The sequence below is a fragment of the Rhyacophila brunnea genome, unplaced genomic scaffold (genome assembly GCF_057557595.1).
Source record: "Rhyacophila brunnea isolate RB1 unplaced genomic scaffold, BYU_Rbru_1.0 scaffold_17, whole genome shotgun sequence".
Classification (NCBI taxonomy): domain Eukaryota; kingdom Metazoa; phylum Arthropoda; class Insecta; order Trichoptera; family Rhyacophilidae; genus Rhyacophila; species Rhyacophila brunnea.
This window is the reverse complement of record NW_028232827.1, coordinates 30,142,646-30,166,127: the sequence shown is the minus strand read 5'-3', so window position 1 is coordinate 30,166,127 and position 23,482 is coordinate 30,142,646. Positions and strand designations below refer to the sequence as shown.

General features: G+C 34.7%; 1 protein-coding gene across 1 annotated transcript; it reads left to right on the top strand.

The window, feature by feature from the left end:
• Positions 1-8: 8 nt before the first annotated feature.
• On the top strand, positions 9-16,315 carry Rnb (BTB/POZ domain-containing protein Rnb). The gene is made up of 13 exons (XM_085944256.1): positions 9-322; positions 2,241-2,467; positions 3,179-3,416; positions 4,354-4,522; positions 5,940-6,119; positions 7,442-7,576; positions 8,519-8,784; positions 9,784-10,195; positions 10,805-10,981; positions 11,085-11,277; positions 12,653-12,752; positions 13,044-13,189; positions 14,139-16,315. The coding sequence occupies exons 1-13, from the start codon at positions 77-79 to the stop codon at positions 14,899-14,901; spliced, it is 3,252 nt and encodes a 1,083-aa protein (XP_085800382.1). The 5' UTR covers positions 9-76; the 3' UTR covers positions 14,902-16,315.
• Positions 16,316-23,482: the final 7,167 nt, after the last annotated feature.

Here is a 23,482-nt window from a genome sequence, read left to right as displayed (position 1 = left end):
CCAACTTCATTGTGGTTATGCTGTCACTTTTAATACATTTTTATGACATAAAATATTTTTGTTTTATGTCAAAAATATGGATAGAAATGCCATAATATCACTGGTGGATGATCTGAAATCTTCATCAGCGTCAAAAGTTCTGGATACCCTCGTCCAGATTAGGACCCGTGTCATAAAAAATGACGATGGAGTCCGTCGACTACGGGAATGTCACGGGTTGGAAAACCTCGTAGCTCTACTTCGAAAGCCCAATGAGAAAGTCCTAGACATAGTCTTGAGTACTCTTGGGAACTGCTGCATGGAAAAAGAAAGCTGTCTGGAGGTGAATTCAATCGTTTTATTACTGTGTTATTTCTGTCACCAGCAGTTGAACTTCGTTTATTTTACCTCACATCTGTGTCTGCAAGGTTCACGTTTACTGCAGAGATATCTTTTTTGAGTCCCATATCACTTCAATCTACCCCAAACCACTTCCAATACGTTGGTACCTTATCAACATCAATATGGCACTCCGGTCCCTTAAATGGGATCAAATGAATGGCTTATGCCGGGGGTGGCAAATCTATATAGTGGACCTACAGTCGGTTGGCGAACGGTGGAGGTAGGCTGTGAAGATTCTACCTAAATAGTGCACACTACACTTTGTCTGTCATACTTATTTGTTCTCATTGAAGTCAGTGCCAGTGCAGTATTGCAGTTTTATACTTAACCACATTGCGCAATGAATTTGGATTACCTATATAGAAGTCTTTTACACTATTTCTATTTCTGTTAAGTAATCTAACATTTGAATGCATATATCGAACTAATCAGATATGGTTAAGTTGGTAGACTGCATAGATATTAACACCACTAAGTTGGCATTGCCGATATCCTAACGGAAGTAACGGCTGCCACTTTTTCTCACATACCTTATTGAGTTTTTTTCAACTAAATAATAATGTCAAAGTATTGTATTATTGATGGATTGTCGTTTTATACGCCTTAGAAATTGGCAAATAAATTATCGTCTATGTAAGTTCTATACTGCGTATGAGCCAATATGTTCAAAATACGTATTTTTGGCACTCTCGGTTAAACGGCACAAGCCGCATTGATCGGTGCATTCAAATTTTGAAATTGACCAATTGACTACTCGCACCCGGTTAATATCCATACTAAAAAGCAAGCAAGACCGCGTATATCCCTAGATCCAATACAGCGGACGAGCAGTGAGTTGCGGCAATACCGCGTAAGGTCCAACTGATTTACAAAATAATCCTAGGGCAATTAATTTGCACAGACGCGTACGATAGTAAAAATATATTTTCTAATATAAAACAGGAAGACACAATAAACTGCATTTAAATTTATTTTTTATCTTTTTTATTGACGAAATTGCAAGGTTTTCTGTCCCTCCTGAACATTTTGACAAATAGTTTTTCCGCGGTATTGAACTTACATAGACGATATGTTATATTAGAAGTATGAAGTTCTCTTCAAATGAACCTGCAATCCGAAGTCACTTGTAGCTAATCTAACCAGTAGACCAGAGATCCTTTTTTTGCTTCACTTAAGTACCCATGTTTAGGCTCCATCTAAAAGGGTTTTCTTCAACACCTTTGATATCACATCTCCAATTTTAATTACTGGATCGAGTTAGAACACTTGTAATTGGAGTTTGTTGAACTTGGTACCCGATACATATGATTTAATAAAAAAGGAAATCGCCTTGGTAAACATTTGACTGCAGATCTTCCTCTCCTACGTATACAGTGACCTTTTCTTAGATAATGAGCTGGGGATTGCTCTACTTTTGTCCTCTCATAATTTTACCAAGATAGGTACTGTAAATGTCTTGTTATAAATCCCAACCTCATTTCTGCCAAGTCCCACTTCAACGCTTCAAAAATCTATTCCCTATAAAAATTTTATAGTTACCAACCTAACTAATTCTGAAGAAAAAATGAATTGCTTCAAATAAAAAATGCACATAGACAATACTATTTTTAATTCAACTTTCGTAAGTAAATATGTATATTAAGTTACATGTACAACGCGGAAGAAAATTAGTGCGATCCTTGTGCTATGCTTTGTCTTCAAATGATTTTCATGATGACCTTTTTGCCCGCCAAAACCCGGTGGAGCGTACGCCCCACGTTGGGAATCACTGACTATACAGTCATCTCACAGGACTCAATTCTCCATGATATTTCCCGCTTTATCTCGATGCTAATAAAAGATTTTGTTACTCTTTTCAGGTAGGAAAATTCAAAATCTCATCAGCTCTAGTCACAATAATAAAATGTATTAGCCGAGACAGTATAGTGGGAAGGGCGTGCCGTTTGGTCGGTAACCTTGCCCAGGAAACCAAAAATGCTGAACAGCTGCATACCGATGGAGCCGTGGCAGCTTTGCTAACTATAATAGGAACTAATGATAAGTCCACTTCTCATCAGACGTTGGCGATGGCTGTCAGGGCTATCAGGTAAGAAGCGACGATAAATGATAAAAACACTAAGAATTAATATCTCGCTTAACGAATCAGATGCATTCCAGGATTTTAGATTGTTAATAGAAAATTTATTATATTAATAGAGTTAGCATTTATTTCATGGAATTTTTCTTTCTAGCTAAATTCTTCATTTTCAACCGTAATACTGAAGCATTAAACCCATAAGAAAAATTCTGGATATTAAGTAATTTTAATAAGTGAAGATTTCAAAAATATCTCTTCTCTTTATATTTTTTGCCACATTACTGAGATTGGTGATTGTTGATTCAGTTGCTTTCTTGACGGTGTCACTTTATGAGGAAGGCGCACACCCTCGTAATCTCCTCCCTTCGATGCCATCAGGGATCACCCTTCTCTCCAGACTTCTCAGATTTCTTCTTACCACATGACTGAAGTAGTGGAGAACGTGTTTCTTACAGTTGTCTGAGAGACATTCTTTGATGCCATGCTCTTCCAGTACAGAGACATTTGTACGCTTGGCATTAAATGGATTGCGGACAATCTTCCGCCAGCACTACGTCTCGAATGCGTCAATTCTCTTCTAATTGGATTCTCTGAAAGTCCAGGTTTCAACACCGTATGGGAAGATTGAAAATATCATAAACAAAAATATCATATTGATTTGTTATGTTGTCAATATACTAGACTAATTGTATTCTAATATGTGATAATTTATATTTGTAGGTTATTGTGGATGGTAGTGGACCGTCGCGAAGAGATGCTGGCGTCGGGGGCGGTGCGGGCGGTGGCTATCCTCCTAACCAGCGAATGCGAGAGCGCCGATTTAATAAAGGCATCCGCAGGTGAAAAAAAGAAACACAAAAAAGCCGTTTGCAAAAAGAGTAGGCACGAGCTATTCGCGGGGCTACTGAAGTGCTTAGGGTTTTTTACCACACTATCGACGTTTCAGTGTGCCGAACAGGTTCTATGATCATTTTATTATATTTCACCTTTATGTATTAAAATATATGACCTTTTGTTTTCTGCCAATTACGGCGATAGAAACAATTTCAAAATTGCTTACCTCAAATTCAGTATGTGACGAATTAACAGTCTGAACTGCAAACTACACAAAAAGACTGACAGATCCAACAACTCATGCTGACCATTTGCCCGGATCACTCCTGATCGTGAAATATAAATTTGAATTGTTCCCTGTTACCATGGGCATTATCCATATCTACCGGACAGAATTCAGTCAGTATTCGTATGACAGTTGTGTCGTAGATTACAGGGAAAGTATGAAAATATCCGAAATAGCAAAGAATTAAATGTAAATAGAAGAAGCCTAATATGTTATATTTTCTCTTATGACATTTTAAATTATTTAGCAAACACATGAAACATGGTTAAGTTAATAAACTCCAAAAATAATAACATCGCTCAGATGGCATTTCATTTTTTATGTTCATTACTTACTCGACTGCAGTTATAAACAATTTTACACAGATTTTACAGGATTTTTCAACTAAATAATTATGCCCGAAGTGTAGTTTTATTTGCTGCCAATCTACTTATTGTTACAGATTGTCTTTCACGCCCTACAAATTGGCAAATAAATGTCATAATAAAAGTGTGAAGTTCTCCTTAAATGAGCTTGCAATGCGAAGTCACTTGTAGCTAATTTCATATCTGGTCCAGTGGTCATTTGTATTGTCCTGTGTATTCAACCAATTTCATAATTTTATAAATAAATTTTTGAAATATCATTCTGTAAAGCGCCGGCGGCCGCAGCAAAATCCTCTGGTGGCCACACATGAGAACCACTGGTCTACCCAAAACATGAATGAAATTATTAAGACCCGTGTCATGATATTCGTAATATGGTTCTGTGTATTGACTGAATGTTTTGTTTTTAGATTCAGGGTGATGGCCGAGGATATCAGTGCCTTGTGGTCCTAACTAAAGACTTTGAATCGCCGGCTATAAAATGTTTAATAAATCTCTGCTATGTGTCGACATCGCGTCCCATATTGGGAGCCGCCGGTGCTGTGGAATGCCTCGTGGATATTTTAAACCTTCAAACGGGTAAGTTGTTTTAACAATATCTTCATTCAACGTTTAAATTCCGTAATCATTTAACCATGAATATGCGCGAATGCGATTTCTTCTCATGCGCTAAAATTAGGCAGAGCTAATGTAGTAATTGTTACAGTTGCTATTCTGGACTGCACTTACAACAAACTTATTTCATTGCTTTCTCTCACTCTAACTTATATTTTGTTTTCTGTCAAAACTATCAAATTTCATACTAATATGGTATATTTATAAGGATGAATATGTGCCAACATCCACTAAATTAACCCCCTTTTGAGTTTCGACCGAACCTGGCTTCTGACAGTCTTATAACAAGGAGTTGGCAGACAAATATTAATATGTTTTATTTAAATAGTGTTATAAACCAAAGTCCAAACATTTTATCTTGCCCAATATTTTGAAAAATCGAGGATCAAGTAACACTATGTCGGGAATAGTAAATGAGAACATATAGACAGTATTATCATCCCCGATTGGGGTGATTCCCTTGATTTTAATTTTTGAAAATTAATATTGATAATTTATTGGCAAAATATTGTAAATTGTACACTGTATATTTCCCACCCAAGTTGTTGGTTATTGGATTCACTACCCCCCAACCTTAACAGATGTGATTCATTTAAATGAGTGGTACATAACCAATACAGAAATATATCAGTTTTGAAAAGTTTTCAGTTTTACCTTGTAAATGCCAATTCACTTAACAAGATCATCGGCAAATTACTATTGATTAATTAATATTACATCCCAAATGTGGTCTTAGGGCGTAGACACATGGCATTGCAATAATTGACGTGCGTCGACGCAAGTCTTATTTGATTCCAATTGCATCCGATTAGAATCACCAAATGGTTAAAACAAATCCAATTGGTTATTCTAATCGGATGCATTAGGAATCAAATAAGACCATACGTCGACGCATGTCTACGCACGTCAACTGCAATGCCGTGTGTCTGCTGCCTTCGATTTAGTACAGACCTCTACTCTTCACCATCAATATAATTATAATTATTGTATATTGCATATTTGTTTGAAACTTAACGCATGTCCACACCTGCAGACAGTGATCAAATTAAATGTCGTTTTGATAATCCACACTGTAAAAAAATCTGTGCTTTAATCAAAACAGCATTCCACGAGACCAGCAATCGTTATTTTGGGTAAAAGACATATATAGTTGTTTGCATTTGCACTTCCATCCACAGTGAAATAAAATATTTAAAATGTTTGTTTATGTGTTTGCAGGAAAATGTACTATGTAAAATAAATATAATTATGTGTAACAGCTTTTACTTAATTTCTAACAATCATCTACATATTTGCAATAAGCAAAGATTATTCTTGGTTTTCTTAACTCCGTGGATGTGCCAAATAAAATACTTACACGGTATTTTAATGTTGTTTTCAGATTGGCCTGAGTCGTATATCCGTGCTCTGTGTCTGCTATGCAAAGAGTCGGTGAACCGAGCCAAGATACGAGAATGCGGAGGACTGTCTCTGCTGCTGACAGTTGCCAAAGATAATACCTCTATCGTTCGACATGCACTCGCCTTGAAAGGACTTCTCTCGTTTGTTTTGGATGACATAGGTAATTGAAATCAAATATTTAATTGCAGTAAGACACCAACTATCTGTACTAATCAAAACCAGAGGTGGTTCATATAATCAATCATATTGATAATGAATCATGGAACCTAGATACATAAAAGTGAAACTGAAGAAAAAACTCATGAACTGTTGTTTAAACTAGCTGTAATTCATTTTGTATTCCGGATTTATTCGTACCAAACTTTACTTGTACCTGTAGATGAATAAATGTAGAAATGATAAAATGTAACATGTAACCCTTGAGCCTTGGGTTACCTTCTAATAGGCGACAGAAAACTATTCGTCGTGATTTCATTTTGAGGGATTGGTGGATTTGAAAGAAAATAGATGTTCCTATGAGGTCACTACGTTTTTTTTTTTTATTTATGCACAGCTTTTAGATTCCTACAGTAACAATATTACAGATATAGTTTAACACAGTTATACATAAACTTGAATTTTAGAAGGCGAGATGCCAGAACCTAGAGGTCTACATAATTCCTCCAGCACCGCGATTTCCTAACTATCGACTCGTGTGTCAGCCGACGACATGACGTAATTGTGACGTCAGCCAATACACGCTCGAGGCATGCCGCCCAGCACACAGTGCTCACCATAGATATTATTATGATGATACACCTATATGTGTATGGTGGCAATGAATAATGCCACTGTCTGACCAGCGTTATTTTCTCGAGTGCTATTATCACTCCGGTAGTACGTCACAATGATGTCATATGACGTCATGTCGACCGGGCGGCTTGCACTCGCAAGTTCTAACATAGGACCCCTGAGAACACAAAATAGTGTGACTTTACATTTTAAAACAACGACTATTTCCGAGTATGATTGACATAAACTGGCCGAAAAAAAAGTTCATTCAGGTGGATCCCACTAGCCGAAAGTCAACATGCAGTCATTTTTCCAGCTCAGACGCCCCTCTATTGTTGCGTACTATTTTAAAATTGCGGGACATTTAAAAATTTTCCCAGCATGTTTACATCAAACAATTACCCCGACTATAACAATGCTTCAATTAAAAAGTCTTACCGACATTTTATCATAATGGTGACAAAAGACAGGCTACCCATAAAGATGAATTGTTGAATGTCTTCTCAATTTTCAATTCAATTACAAAACTAAAAACTTTTCAGAAATGACAATCAAGTGTTGCAATACATACTACAATTTCATAAGGCTCTTGTTGTAGTCAAACTATTTGGAAATTTTACTCCATCATATAAAGTAGAAATTTGGAGATGACGGATTTTTAATATGTCACCATGTATAGTTGTTTATCTAAGTTTACCTCTTTTCTTTCAGGGTTTCTCCTTCTTATAAACGAAGGGCTGATCGATATGGTGGAAACTCAATTGCAGGAATATGTCGAAACGATGAAGTGCGAACACGAGCTTGCCAACAAAAATAAGACTAAAACTAAATTAAAAAATAGCCCTGGTATGACCGCTTTAATTTTTTTTATTATTACTTTGATTTATTTATGTCTAACATTGCAATAACTGTGTTATTATTGAAAACCATCTGCACTCCACTCATCGCCATGGCATCATGACTAAGGAGCGTAACCCAGATAATTCGGCTATATCCTCTATCTAAAAGAACCTAATCCTTATCGTCACCAGTTTTCGACCTGACTAAATTGCCAAGCTGTCATATATACTGCTGGACATATTGTGACCAATATATTAGTGAGTGTACCGCAAACAATCCAAGCAGATTCTGTCATAAATGCTTGTAGGCTTGCCACCAGGGAACTCAGAAATAATGGGAACTGAAATACCTAACGGGTGTAGAGAAGCAGGCAATTGATCTCGAGTGTGGAAGAATATGGGATAAACTTAAACACGCCTCAAGAATACGTCATACGTCGAATACTGACAACTGCTCTCGGTTTATGCACTGACGTTCATTTAATATTGGTGTATTGAAGGTTGCATCACACACTATTGCATGTCTATAATGCGTGGTTCATTTTCGTAGGACACGCACACATTCAAAACCCTGCGTCAAAATGTACTGTATTGGAATATAGCCTATCGGAATTCTATTTATTAATCTGTTCAGTGTTTGCGATATTAATGTTAGATTAATTTTACGGCAACATCTCTCTATCCATCCTGTCTCTAAAGGGATACTAGCTTGTTACATATAAGTTGGGAACACAAACTATTGAATCTTCTTCCAGATCAAGCTTTCTGTGTTTCACTGAAGCAAGTTCCAATTTTACCTAATTGCCATTTTTGTATGGAAAAAGAGTTTGTATGAAAATTAGTGCAGTGTTCCCAGAGATCTTTTTTTTGCCTCATTGTTTAATCTATATCTCTAGAAAAGAACATTTTCTTCAATATCTTTGAATGCAATCGATAAAAAATATTTTAGCTGAAACTAAGGACGGCAATAAACAGAGAAGCTCATCTGGATCTCCCGCCAAAGAAAAATCAAAGATCGCACTATCCTTAGACGTGTCCAACGAATTGGAGGCAGATAATTCTGAATCGGAAGTCACGATAGAGAGGGACAACATGATCATCAAATTTTATGACCCATACGTGAGTGACTATGAAAGTGAGCAAGAGAAGATAGAAGAGACGGCGAGTAAAAAGAAATCATCCAAGAAGAGAAAGACTTCCACTAGTGTTCCTAAGGTATTATTTTTTTTCATTTTAATTTGTTAGGTTAGGTTAGGTTAGAATGGCCACTAATGTGCCCAAAACGCCCAAGAAACTTGTAGCCCACGGAATACGATAAAAAATAATCATGAATTCCTTGAGCAATAAATTGCTTTTTATAAAGAAATTATGAAAAGTGTTTTAAAAATGTATCATTAATAAACTATTTTTTTTAATCCAGTGATCATTTCTCAAGATTCAAGAATTCAGCATTCTTTATTGAACATTCAAATACTTTCTCTTTCACTCTTCGAATGTAGCATACAGCACCGTTTAGGTGCCCCCACTATCGCGCGCTCTCACTATCAGGCACTCCCACCACGGCACGCAGACGTTATTACATAGACGGCAGAGAAGGGGTCGGCTATTTGACTATATAAGGCGATGTTTGACCTTCAATTAGAATTGAGTCGAGCTTGGCTTCGTCAAGAGATCTAATTCACCTAGTTCGCCGAATGCCTAGAACGCCCCCAAATTAATCATTTATTTTTACGCTCCCGTGGTGTACGGATCTATCAATTTACGTAATTTGAAGCTTTTTATAATAAAAATATGTCTAAAACGATCAGGAATGATGTTAGTATTATTATTAGTAAACTTTTGGCTTATTACAAAGAAGAAAAGGAGTCGCATCTAAAAAGAAAGCCGATACATTATTTAAACATGCCTGCTGTACGCGCGTTGCCGCCATGACAGGTATGTCACTGAGAAGTCTTCTTCATTCTATTACAGTGACTTCCTGTTATCACCGATTTCTTGTTGTCGGACTATACATAAATTCTTTCACTCATGATTACCACTCATTTGCTTACTGTATTTAACTATTGGTATGAAGAGATCCATGTTATTGCTATGCAACGTGTTCTGGGTATTTGAAATTGTTGTTTCAATTGTGCCTATTCTTGAATGTTTACATTTAGTTTCTCAGCCAACGATCTAAGAAAAGAAATTTGCATACACGACATAATTTTTCAGAGTTTGAATTTGGAAAAAATGGCCAAATACGACTGGAGTCCGTCGGGCATGTCTTATGAAATGAAATCCCCTGAGTGGCCGTCGCCCAACAGCTCTCAGCATCATCAGCAGAGCCCCAACCTTAGCCCCCTCTCAGGAGTCTTCTGCACCAACTCCTTTGCAATGAGCCCCGACTACCGGACGAGGAGCCAAACCGGGAAGCACTCCTATCAAGACTTTAATACTAAACACAACGGAATGAGTAAGTCGGCCAACCATGCGAGGAATGACTGGAGTCCGGGCTCCACTGGTAGTCTCGGGACGGATGGAAGCTGTTCATCGTCGGCGTACTGGAACGCCAGTAAGTGGAGTCCCGGAAGTTCGCAGAGCTACAGCTGTTATTCTCCACACAGTACGACTAATTTTGATGAAGGTATGAATAAGGGTTCATTAACCGATTTCGTTGCTGTCAATAATTCCTTAAAATACACCTACTTACCATGGTGGCCTCGCTGGTAGAGCGGTCGTCTCTAAAGCTGTGGGCCGAAGTTTCAACATGCTGGGGGGGAAAATATGTTGTCTTTCAAAGTGTGTTTGATCCAGTACAGGTTGTGTGAATGACTAACAACCATTCCTCGAAATAAATGAATTTTAATATAACATTCACTCCATGAAGTTGTAATGTATCATCATCATCAGCCTGAATCTATCCACTGCTGGATGAACACCTCTCCAAGCTGATTCCACTTCTCTCGGTCCTGTGCATTGCGTTGCCATGTACTTCTGCAGAACTTAACCATTTCACAGATCCAGCTGCCTCTAGATCTACCTTGTGGACGTTTTGTACCATTTGGGTGCCACTGGATGACTAGATTGTCCCTTCTTCGATTATATGTAATGTATATGGCGTGGTAATTTACTTTTTACTTATTTGTAACAATACTCGAGCACTAACCTTCATGGGGCATACTGTCTATGAGTTTTTTAAATGGTGGTGTGTTGATAACTCTATTCATCGGTTGATTAATTTATTGATTGGCAGAATCATCAGATTCGGAAAAGTCAGGACGGTATTCCCCCATTTGCAGTGACGTAGAAGAGTCTCCGCTGGCGGCTGGCAGCGACGGGCAGAGCGATCTCAACGCCAGCCAAATGGTCAACGACCTCGAAGACCTCATCATGGATGAGGAGTCTTACACCGTACAGGAGTTGCAGCCAGGTAAAGCCAATATATTCTGTTCGCTTTAAGATGGGTAGGCTTTCAGATCAACAGGATGACGTTAACTTAAAAATGGTGAAAAACCTCTATTTTCCTTTTCCAGATGACACTCCTGCAAATCAAAGCGGGTCCCATAGAGCAAGATCTCTGCTTATTCTGCTGTCGAGAGCTTCACACTGTAATGCCAAAATAGAGAGGCTGACTTCCCATAAACTTCTTAATGCCCTACTCGAATACGTGCAAAGGTCAAAGCACCCTCTCAACAGAGCCGCGAGGATATTAGTTAGAATAATTAGGTAAGCAATCATTATGAGTCCTAGACGATTTGGAAAGAAATATTCTTTGTTATATCTATGGACAAATAAAGGACGGTAAGGAAGATGTCAGCGCAATCAATCAGGATTGGAACACTACCCTGGCTAGGTCATGTATACAGTATAAACGACAATAGACCACCAAAGAAAGTAATGCCGGAATGCAAATGAAGAGGCAGGTCAAACAAAAATTTTCTGACTATGTGGAGTTACCAATGATTGCTATAAATGTGGGGTACTGAATCGGAAAGATCAGACACTTTGGATATGGACAAGTGGAGAGTAGGTAACGCAACCGCTACCGAAAATATTGCGCTTGCGAATTTAGTGTTTGGCACCATACCAATGCGTCAGTTTCGCAGCCATAGACTGAATAATTTTATTTCCGTGCCAGATGTAAAATATGTAGTAAATAATACTAATATTTCACGCCAAATAGTATTTAAAAAAAATTTATATGAAAAATGTACGTACACTATAGCGTTTTCAGCATTACTGTGATTTTTATCCATTTCACATAAAATGTATTATAATTCTATAAAAATGAGATGGCAGCACAGTTTAAAGCCATAGACTAAATACAATTGGGACGGAAGACTGAATGTTCAATGTTCAGCATAATAATACTTGTCTACATATTATATGACTACCTACGGACCACTTTCATTAATTTCTCTCACAATTCCATCTTTTTTTTTTTACGTATTCGACTGCGTCATCGAAATTCGCAGTGAGTGTATCGTTGCAAATTTGCATGCAAGACGCAAAAGGGACGTGTAAGTTTGCTCTTTTCTGTAAACCGATACAAGCGTCGTAGGTCGAGCGATGCGAATATTACGCACCGAACGCCAGGACCTAATGAAGATAATGATGATATAAGTAACATGCCCACTTTTAGTTAAGAGCGTACAGAAGTGAAACGGCAAATAATTTTCAACTGTATGTGGTACGAAATTACGGCCGCGTTGCCATGCCGAGAGCGATAGTCGAGGTGTCTGCACGTCGATTCGTTTTGTCATGGCGTCAGATGAAAATATTATTAAATCGTGTAAAGATGGATCGTTCGGCTTGCGTAATTTGCACCCGCAATCCGCGCATCGCCTAGTCACGATCTTTTTAGACCATGCCTCAGCTGAGGTATAGCCTTAATGCCTTTTAAGTGTGCAGACTGAGACTGAGACAGAACCTAGATTATTTGGACTAGTTATTAAGGATGAAGGTTGTCTGAATAACGATAAATCCGAATAGTTGATTAAACAAATAAAATAGTTTTAATTAAATAATATGTAGTAATATTTTATTTTTATGTCACTATACAACATTCTCGCATAATATACTAATTCTTCTTTTATTTCAGCAACCCTACTCATATTATAAAACTGTTGAAACATCGTGTAGTTTTACATTTACGCAAAATGGTTGAACCAAGGCACACAGAATGCTCACAATGTTCACAGGTAAATTTCATTATAAAACCCTATTTCTTAGAATACTCATAATTCATTACTGCTATAATTCGAAATTTTCTGTAATTGGAAATTTGTTGTAATTCGAATTTCCAACCAATTGCAATACATTGTTTTCTTACAAAATTCCAGCTATAATTTTATGTTGTTTATTACCTAGTCAAAACGATTAATGAACCAAGTAATCTATGTGTCGATATTTGATATTTTTTTCAACATTCATGATAAATCACCTTTTTTTAAATTTATAGTTGAAATTATGAATTTATGTATTACTTTCAGCTCCAGATCTTATCCATTAGACTTATTTCACAAATGACAATAATAGCGGAGTCTGACTACGGCATCGGAGAGATCAGCTATCAGCTATTAAAGGGCGACAATACAATCAGGCAAACAATGGCAATTACTCTGCCGTTTATTATTAGGTAGGACATTTTAAGTCTTTCATTTCCTATGAATTAAATAAAGAATTTGACTTATTTTCCATAACCTATTTGACACTTAATTAATTTGTATTTGTTAATTTGTAAATCATGCTATTTAAAAAGCTTATATGTAGATCATTTGAAATCTCTCAATTCTTACATTGACTAAATTTTAAGTCTGAGATGCATAGAATGTCGAGTTGTGTTACATCAAAACATAGTCAAAATTACATATAGACCTTAATATGTAGCACGACAGCTAATTAGTGAAGTAACATAGCGTTCCACAATCATCATTGTTCCAAGCTTAAAATTTTGATTTCTCAATACATAAAATGATGACAGAATGAAAACTGCACAATATGAAGTAAATAACTATAAATGAATAGTTAATATAACCTTTAAATAATTTAATAGTTGCTTTATCAGTATTTAACTGAATCTATTGACGCATTGTGGATACAGTATACCTAGTAACTGTAGCAGTGTGGGTACGTATTTAATCCTAAATCAAAATATTTTAATTCCCGCAAATGCTTCCAAAGTATCTATAACTTTTCGGTTGTTGTTTTGCGGGGATACGCGTTGCAAATTATTTGACACTGATATGCACCATCTATGTTTACATCTTAATTGCTATCCATTAAACAGTCAATAGGGGTAAAATAGCATATAGCGATTCATCACATTCCATGCATCTCAACCTCAATGGCCTAATTCAACTGAAATTATTTCAAACACCTCAGAAACATACCCACATGTAAGATAACATATTTGCATTGAATGGGTAAGTTGTTGAGGTCTACCAAATTATGTATGTTCAATAAAAAATGTTGCATTCTTAAATCTTGTGTATTATTTATTGAATAGTGTAATTAAAATAAGTTGATGAAGACTCATCGTTAATTCGTAATTTCTTTTATAATTAAATTTGATAAATTTCTTATAGATCCAATAAGCCGTTGAAAAAATTACTCATCAATTGCAAAGCGTTGGAGCATTTCTTCACAGTGCTGACAACCTTCCAGGAGCCCCTGGAAACCTGCATACCGACACTGTCACAGATAGCAATAGTCTTAAAGATAAAGGACCCTAAATCTTTGAACAAGAGCTTCAAAGACCATATTTTGTTATCGTACGACCCGGCGTTTGATGGAGTGTCACCAGAAGACGTTGTCAATTTTCTGCTAGATGATTCGTCCACGGTGCCAGCCAATAAACAGTTCCTATGCCAACAATCTGAAGTGTTCAACGCAATGTTTACCGGAGCATTTAAAGAATCGCACGAAAAGAGCGTTAGGTTAAAAAAAGTTACAAAAAACGGACTAGAATATTTGTTGACTTTATTGCATTGTGGCATTAATAATCGAACAGGATCCGTTGAAACATTTCCCGTACCGGAGCTGGTGGCAACTGCGCTGGAGACCCTTCTTCTCGCTGATAGATTCTTAATGGATAACCTCAAAGACAGATTGTTCTGCGCCATCATCCAGTTCAGGCTGGAGTCTCACAGCGCCGATGAGATATACATCTGGTCGCTGGAGGAGGGAATGGGATTGCTGTGTGCTGAATCAGTTGCATACATCTTGGCCGGCGACATGAGGGATACTCAGCGGGTTCGAATCATTTCGGCCATTATGGACACTAGGTATAAAGAACAGTGGTTGGACGATGTTAATAATATTGTGAAATCCTTCTGTCCCTACATGTGACATTGTCTATTATAAAATTTAGGTATATCTGTTAAATTATTTCCGGTGCCCTGTTGAAAAAACAACCTTACTACAAAATATATTAATGGACTTATAAAATGTGACTCCACATTACTAGGGATCGTAGCAATCACTGCTATTGTTGCTGTGACATGTTGGTTGCATATCTGCCAATCATTGTTATGGGTGTGGCTTGTTAGAAAGTTTGATGTCATATTATTTTACTGTTTATAAAACGATAAACAAAACAAACAAAAATCGTGGGTGTATAATTTTTCACATAACTATGTCTAATTAATTTTTTTTAAACATAATATTATTGTAAGAAGGGCAATCGTTGATCTTCCATGAAGGATAAAATATACCTGTGTCTTATTTATTTGATTTTAGTTGCAGATTAAACCTTATCTAGTACTCACTAGAGCTCATAATTACTTAAAGGTTTTTAATTCAGACTTACATTGTTTTACACTTTTTTACACTTAATTAGATTTTTTAATAATACATCTTTATGTAAACGCCTGGTTCAAAATTTGGCAGTTATTCATTGCTTCCAAATACAACCGAAACTATAGGTTTATTTCATTCAAACACGACACTGCCAAAAATGAATACTTATAAGGAGTCATTCATAAATGATTTTTGATATTTTTTTGTTGCCCCCCTCCCCCCACCGTCACAATTTGTCACAAAATCTTTTACCCCCTGTCTAAATTATTTTTAAGCTCCTCCCCCCCCTTTGTTAAACATCAAATTCATTGAAAATTATCGATTTCAGTAAGTTCAATGTTCTCATGTAATATTTTGTTGGTTTTGTAATGTCACATTTTCTACATCTTTTTTCTATTTTCTCTTTCTATCATCTATTTTCTACATACTATATGGCGTGACATCATATATGAGCGACCCCTATCTAATCTAAAACATTACAAATTGAGCCCCTCCCCGAAAACTAGTGTTATCCTGAAATCCACTGAAATGACAATTTAAATGACAGGTCAGTTCAAAACTTGTGTGATACAATATGTCACCACTCGAATACTATTTGAAGGGTACAGTAGAAGATGTTATATTACACAAATGTTAAATTGAAATATCGTTGAGTAAGAACTTTAAACTCAATGACTTGAAAGGGCATTAGTTTTTGTCTGGTGTTGCTTATAGCGCTCAATCCGTATGTCCGGCGTTTAACAAGGGGAGACTTTTGGTTTATGATTCCTATGCACTATCAAGAGTGTCAAGTCTGACGTGAATGTAGACCATACACAATACAAGTTTTTACCCTGAATGAAATAGACATTTTTTATTTTTAGCCTGTGTGATAATTTTCAATACTCTATAATGCTTACTGTTAATGCTGAAATTAAAATACCATCTTGTAGTACAGTCCTACAAACTTATCTAAAGAACGGTCAAAAATGAAATTACGAACTACCATATGAACGCCATTTTGAAAACGTCATTCGAATGTCGGATTCTGTTCAGTTGCGAGTCTTGATCGGGTAGTTTTCGACAGTGGCTCCCCCATCCATTCTTTTGATAAGTTTGTAGGTCTGTACTCGGTTCGATCTACGAGACTGCATTGCCAGTTTAAAAAAATCAAAAATGTGTCAACATGTTGTTCACCTGTACCCTTCATTTACTAGTGCCTTCTGTTGTCAAGAATTAATAACAATTTTTAGCTGGTATGTAAAGTAATCATTTGAACAGCCAGAAGTATAACAAAAATTAGATAATGCCCCTTTTTCGGAGATGGGCTCAATTCTGGGAAAAGTATTTTAATTTTACTTTAATAATTATGTTAGGAGAATGTGATAATAAACAGATATTATGTAACACTAAAATGTCTATAATTATTATTATAGATTTGTATAGGCAAGACTTTAATTAATTTTGATTAGTTTTACTACATTGTAAAGCAGCCTTTTCACTTAAACTATGTTAATAAACTATTTATTTTATTTATTGTTATGCGTAGATTATGTATCTAAAATATTTTATTCAACCTCTGTATCGATTAGTGTGTTGCCCTAGATGAGTGGAGGTGTTGAGGATCAATGAACAAGTGAATATGTGTATTATTTAAGGCGCTAAGTACCAAAATAATAAAAACTGACATTTTTATAGAAAAATATTCTACATACCAACGCCAATAACTTCAACTATAGTCTAAGTGCCTCAAGCAAGTCAAAAAAACACAGCAAAATAATTAAACCTGTCGACGTTGTAAGTCCGTTGGTGTGTTTTATTTATAATGGTGTAAGTAGCACTGCAGTGGTCAACGGCATTCAATATAAAATAGCTGACGATGGTGTGTTGACACTTGCGAGTTCTTAATACCTAAAATTATAGAAACTGCCATGATTGCTTCACACTGTAAAACTACATTTTTCAAAAGGTCTGCTTCATGAAATTTTACTGCAATGACTCGGTATTTTGTAACTACAAGCAATACGACTTTTTGGTACTTAGAGCCTTATTTAATATACGTATTCAAGTGATGTAAATAAAAATGGGTTAGGAACAGTTTTCATATTACCACATACCTATTTATGTGTCAAAGATAATTCAAACGTGTCAACACTTTCAGGGGTTTTTTTAAATTACATTTTGTATTTATTTGAATTGAATTCTCATTTCTGAGTGATTATTCTGATTAATTTAAAATTATTAAAAATCATTTAAATACAAAATTTTTTGCTAATATACATTGCAAAAAATTTATTTTATTATGATCAGAAACAAATCTATTTTATTCATTTTTTATTAAACATACATAATTTGAAAACACCTCAGAAATTATTACTCAGAGAATTGGCAATATTAACGGAATTTGAGAAGCGCTTTTCGTCGTAATAATGTAGGACATATATAACTCAATTTGTAAATCACCTCGGTCGGAATCCTATGGATGCCGGGTCAAGTCCCACCCGGTGTCATATTTTTTCTAATAATTAATTCATATTATTTATTAGTTCTTAGCGACAAAGCCCACTAAAAGAATCGGGGCGGGACGCTCGTGCCAAAGCGCATTAAGCAGCGCATTCTCGCCAGACATCACACATCACGTCCTGTGTAACACCTCTTTGTCCCTAATATTGTTGCAAATCACAGCACGCTGTGGCCCAAGTGCGGTAAGTGGCATAGGCGCAGGTGGCGAAAAGAGCATGATTATAATTTTATTTCTTTTTTCGGCTTGTAATCATATTCATAGAGGAGTAATACAATATTTTATTATCTATCCGAATTATTTCTTTGGCGGCACTTAATTACATCACTTAATAATTATTTTAATATTAATAATCTGCGAAGACTTTAAAGATATTATAAGTGCACGTCTGTTGATGACGCTCCCACAGCCGGGTAAATTAGAGACCGCCGCCCCGCTTTCGCCTCGTCACATTCAATGTGCTTTGGAGTATTTGATCACGTTGTATTTTCGATGAGTCACCGCGCCAATTGCGAAATAATTTGCGTGCACGCTTTGCCCCGCTCCTTTGTGTGTGGCTTATCCCTTAGAATTAAAATGTTTCCCGCAATACCATACATAGTCTTGTTAATTGGTTCCGCTGACATCCTGGACCGTTTGAAATCGCACTTTTCAAGGAATTAAGTGTATAGAAAAAATAGTGATTAGTTCCAAGAACTTTCAGTAATTTTTTTATTACCAACAAATCAGTCAAAATATCGAGTTATTGTAAAGACTTAAGGCCAGATGCTTAGTTATATTTAACTGCCGCATAATATTAGGCGAAATCGACCATTTACTGAGTCTTGACACTAAATAGTGCTCTAATTGAGAAACAGAAATGACAGCTATCATAGTAGTCAGGTGTAAGATAAACGAATTATAATAATTCCTAAAGAATTCTAACTACTCTTGATAGAAGGAGTCTTTCACGCATTCTGTATCAGGAATTTTGAAGGCAGTTCATTTTTCCAACGATTGTATGTTTGGATGTATTAACAAATTCATTATATTCTTCTGTTGGCAGCTTGAAGTCTGTTACATTGTTTATATAGCTTACATAAAAGCTTTTCTTATGTTATTATTCATTTTTAAATAGTGGTCAATATTATATCAATTTTGGCTGACTACATAAAATTGACCAGAAAGTATCTTTCCACAGGTATGTTGAATTATACACTATTGAATCTAATGAATTTAAATATTCAAGGTTTATTTTGACAATATCTGCATCTGAAATTATAGTGGAACATCATAGTTGAAGTGTGAAGTTCTCTGCAAATGAACCTGAAATGCGAAATCATTTGTAGCTAACTTAAAACTCATTTAGTGCTAACACCGCGACTGCACCGTTTGGAGCAGTTGGCCATTAGATATAATTAACATGTTATTTAAATGTGGTAATTAAAAGGTCAGCAGTGATTGTGTGAATAGACCACAGGTCCTTTTATTTCCTCCATTTTCGTATATTTAGGCTCCTATCTATAGAAGAAGTTTTTTTTTTACATCTTTGATAATACTATATTGCATGACTGTTTTACGATGGCGCCAATTGTTTTGGTTTATTTTTACAGACATCTGACTCTGAACACTTTGGTTTAAATATCCTTTTGACTTATTGGAATCGAACGTTTGTTTTAATGTTAGCCACATCAAACTTTGTTGCATTTTTTAGTGAGAGAAACGCTTGATAGTTTTATGAAATGAGTAAACATAATTTTTAAACGTCAATAATGAATTGTATGTACCTATATATTTTATAATTCAAAGTTTCGAAACTAATTATTATATCTCATTTTAATTTATGTCACCTTATATTTTTTTGTTCTTTTTTTATAATATATGCCTGTATATAACAATAGCAATGCAATAAAAAATGTGCATTATTAAAACATACATTGAAATTAATTCTTGTTTTATTTATATGAATCATATATATTATAGCCTTGGCGAGGGGCAAAGTTTAGTATGCACTATTTATGTCAGATCTTAACAGCCTATTTCCATTCTTTGCTACTGACATAATATAGTGCCTATCATACCGACAAGTTAGGGGTTGTTGATAAATAACATCACACGATTTTCTGTAAATTTTGACCCCCCATCGTCACAACTTTTTTTACCACCCTATCTAAATTATTATGTCACCCTAAAAAACAAATTCATTGAAAATGATCAATTTCAGTACATATTATCATGTACTGATGGAATATTTTGTTCTTAAAAAAATGAGTTTATATTTTGTTGGTTTTATGGCATTAAACTTTCTACAGCCCCCCAACAACTTCGTCACAAATAATCACATTGTGTTAGACCCCCCCTTTAGGACATGGTGTCACAAGTAATTTTCACAATGGTCCACCATTTTATAGATTGTTGCCATTAAAACTTGTCTTCTAAAATAGATTTATTATTAGCATACATTCATTAATTTTCCGCTTCCTAGCAACACAGTATGTATTGCTTCCATTTTGAATTCAATTGGTATATTAACATTTCTACACTGTCCAAAAATAATGGGCAGGTCAATAGAACAATTTTTAGGCAGCTATTCTCATTACTGACATCTGCCTTCAAGTTTTATTCCTTCATTCCTTACTGCTACAAGAATACCACATAGCACCATCTCTACTTCATCAATACCTAACTATGACATGATATCTTATCAAGCTTAACTTTTAAAATACTAGTATTTCTTTCAGAAATAGGTCACATAACACAATTTTTTACTCTATTACCAAAACGACGTTAGATTGTACTTTTTGCAAATTCTCTCGGAACACGACTGCTCTATCATAAATACATTAAAACCTCGATTATACGTTTTTGAAGACTAACAAATAACAATATAAATAGTTGGTCAACCAAAGAATTTGGATTATAAATAGAATGAGTCTTATATGTTATTATCCTGTTATGACATTTAATATTATTTAGCGAATTGGTAAACTCCACAAATAATAACACTGCGTAGTTGCTATTTCGATCTTCTTATTCACATAATATGGCGGCCATTTTTTTTGTTCAATGTGGTCACTTGCTCTCAGTGGCGAAGGGTGGAGGTAGGCTGTTCAGATCCGACATAAATAGTGCGCACTAAACATTGTCAGTCATACGTATTTGTTTTCGTTGAATTAGGACTACAATTTACAGATTGTGTTGGTTAGTTTTTAAAATCTAATCAAACCCTGCGAAAACCAAGCCAAAATAGGCAATATTCAAAAAATATTTGTATATCTATAAATATCTAAAATTATGCCATTAAATCATGCATAATTTTGGATATTTTATAGTTAGAATATTTTTTTTATCTATGGTTTTTTAAAAAATTAACGGACAATATGTGTAATATGTATTCTTAATCCAACGAAAACAAATAAGTATGAATAAAAAAGTGTGCACAATTTTGCCATATCACCCAAAATATACCAAAATTATTATGGTTTGGTTTAGGCAGGGATTAATTAATTTTTAAAAACTAATCAATACCATCTGTAAATAAATTGTAGTCTTAGTTCAATAAAACCAAATACGAATGACTGACAAACTTTAATGCGCACTATTTAGGTAGAATCTTAACAGCCTACCTCCACCCTTCGCCACTGCTTGCTCTAGTGCAGTTATAAACGGTTTTACAATAGATTTTTCAACTAAATAATATTGCCGAAGTCAAAAATGAAAATTGTCAATATTGAAAAATTTATTAAAGTAAATTAATATCAGGATACAGGATCGGCAGAAAAAAACCAATTAGGTTATATTGCAAAATATGTTTTATTTCTTATATAGTTTTAAAATGGAAGAGGGTATAGACATTCACAAATTATATTTTAGGTATTGTTTGTATTATAAACTATTTCTTCTAGCAGTAAATTTTGTACAAAATATATGCAAAAATATTCACATTTTTTTGCATAGATAAATGAACTCGTCTGCTACAATGGAACAACTTGATGACATTCGTGTTTTCTCTATTTAGGCAAAATAAAAATCTGATATTGCGTACTACTTTCTACAAAATTTCTACGTGCGGTGGTTGGACACATTTGCGCGGACAATTTTTCAGAAGTGTGCGAGTGCACACGCATACAATTTTAAGGGAACATTGCACACATGCAATAAGAACACAATCTAAAAATGGGACACTTACGAATACTGCTTTACTGAAAAAACATTGAGTATGTACAATAGATAATAATATGAAGGTTTAATTAAATAAACAAACAACTCATTACGACATCATTTTACAAGTTTCTCTATTATATTATTATGGAATACCTACCCAATTAATTAAAAACAGTTTTATAAAACTTAAAATAAAATCAGATTATGTTTCATAAATTTTACATCACAACATAGGTATGTATTGTATTTTCTCTTTTTCAGTTGTTAAAAATAGATTTCATAATATTGCAGCTAAATATAATAAAATAAACCCATTGAGCTAAACAAACTTAAAATAGGCGCTAATGTTTATGTAACGATAGTAAAATGTGTGACTATCACGCCGTAAAGCTAGCTTTTGAAGTGAAGCAATTCAAGAACCAATTTAAGCGCAACTCGTTTTAATATTTCCCCCAGTTCAATAGAGGAACAACTCAAAATTTAAAGGTTTTGAGTTAAGAATTCCATTCGATGTAGAATAATTTTCTCTTTATAATTCAGCAAAAAAAAAACAATCAAAAATTTCTTTAATGTGTCATAAAATCGAATAACCCTTTCTGAGATTAATCAGTAATTCCGTTATATAATCAAATTTATTAGTTAATTCTTCATTAAAATGTACAATTTTATTGTGCATTGATGAATTCCACTAAATTAAATATAAAAAAACATACAATTTCATCGAAATCAAGGCTTTAAAATTAAAATAAGAATTACTGCAAAAAATTCAAACGCCATTATCTTGGAACAAGGCTTTATGAGTTGTTCCCTTATTGAACTGGGGTATCGATTTTTATAAAATGGTGTCTCAAGTTAATAGCTCAAAATTTATATATAATATTTAATAAGATAAAATTCATTAAAATGTACATATGTACCCAAATTATTATAATTTATCACAGTCACTAAAGATATTATATTATTAAAATTTTAAAATCATACTAAATACCTATAACCAGTTAATTATTAATATATTACTTAATTATAATATTATTATTTCAGCTATTTTAAATACATTAATAATAAATATACATTGGAACCTTTCAAATGATTGCAAAATTAGTAACAAATATGGTAAAAGAAAAGCTGATTGTTAAAGTGAATTCACCTCATATCAGAGCCATCTAACGGAAATTTACGAAGCTTATACTGTGAGACATTTATTTAATAATTTACATTTTCAAGTATTTTAATCAATAGATATGTATCTAAAACATTAAAGAGAAAAATATTTTTTTTTCACAATGTACAATTTAAAAAAAACATTATAAGTAAAATATGAATTTGTTAAAAGATCCCATCTTACTATTACATATTATTTTGAAGTCATGTCTTTTTATAAAATCGTGTTTTCTTTAATATATTGACAGGAATTTGAGCAATTCGTAATTCTAATGTATTAACAGGAACTTCTTGTCCACGTGTTAAAACTGTGAACTAACCCTTCCA

What these genes read in the sequence shown, in the direction of transcription:
- Rnb (XM_085944256.1), top strand. Translation starts at nt 77, where the DNA reads ATGGATAGAAATGCCATAATATCACTGGTGGATGATCTGAAATCTTCA. An exon ending in ATGGCTGTCAGGGCTATCAG is followed by an intron (nt 2,468 to 3,178) that starts GTAAGAAGCGAC and finishes TTATATTTGTAG; the next exon opens with GTTATTGTGGATGGTAGTGG. An exon ending in ATATTAGTTAGAATAATTAG is followed by an intron (nt 11,278 to 12,652) that starts GTAAGCAATCAT and finishes CTTTTATTTCAG; the next exon opens with CAACCCTACTCATATTATAA.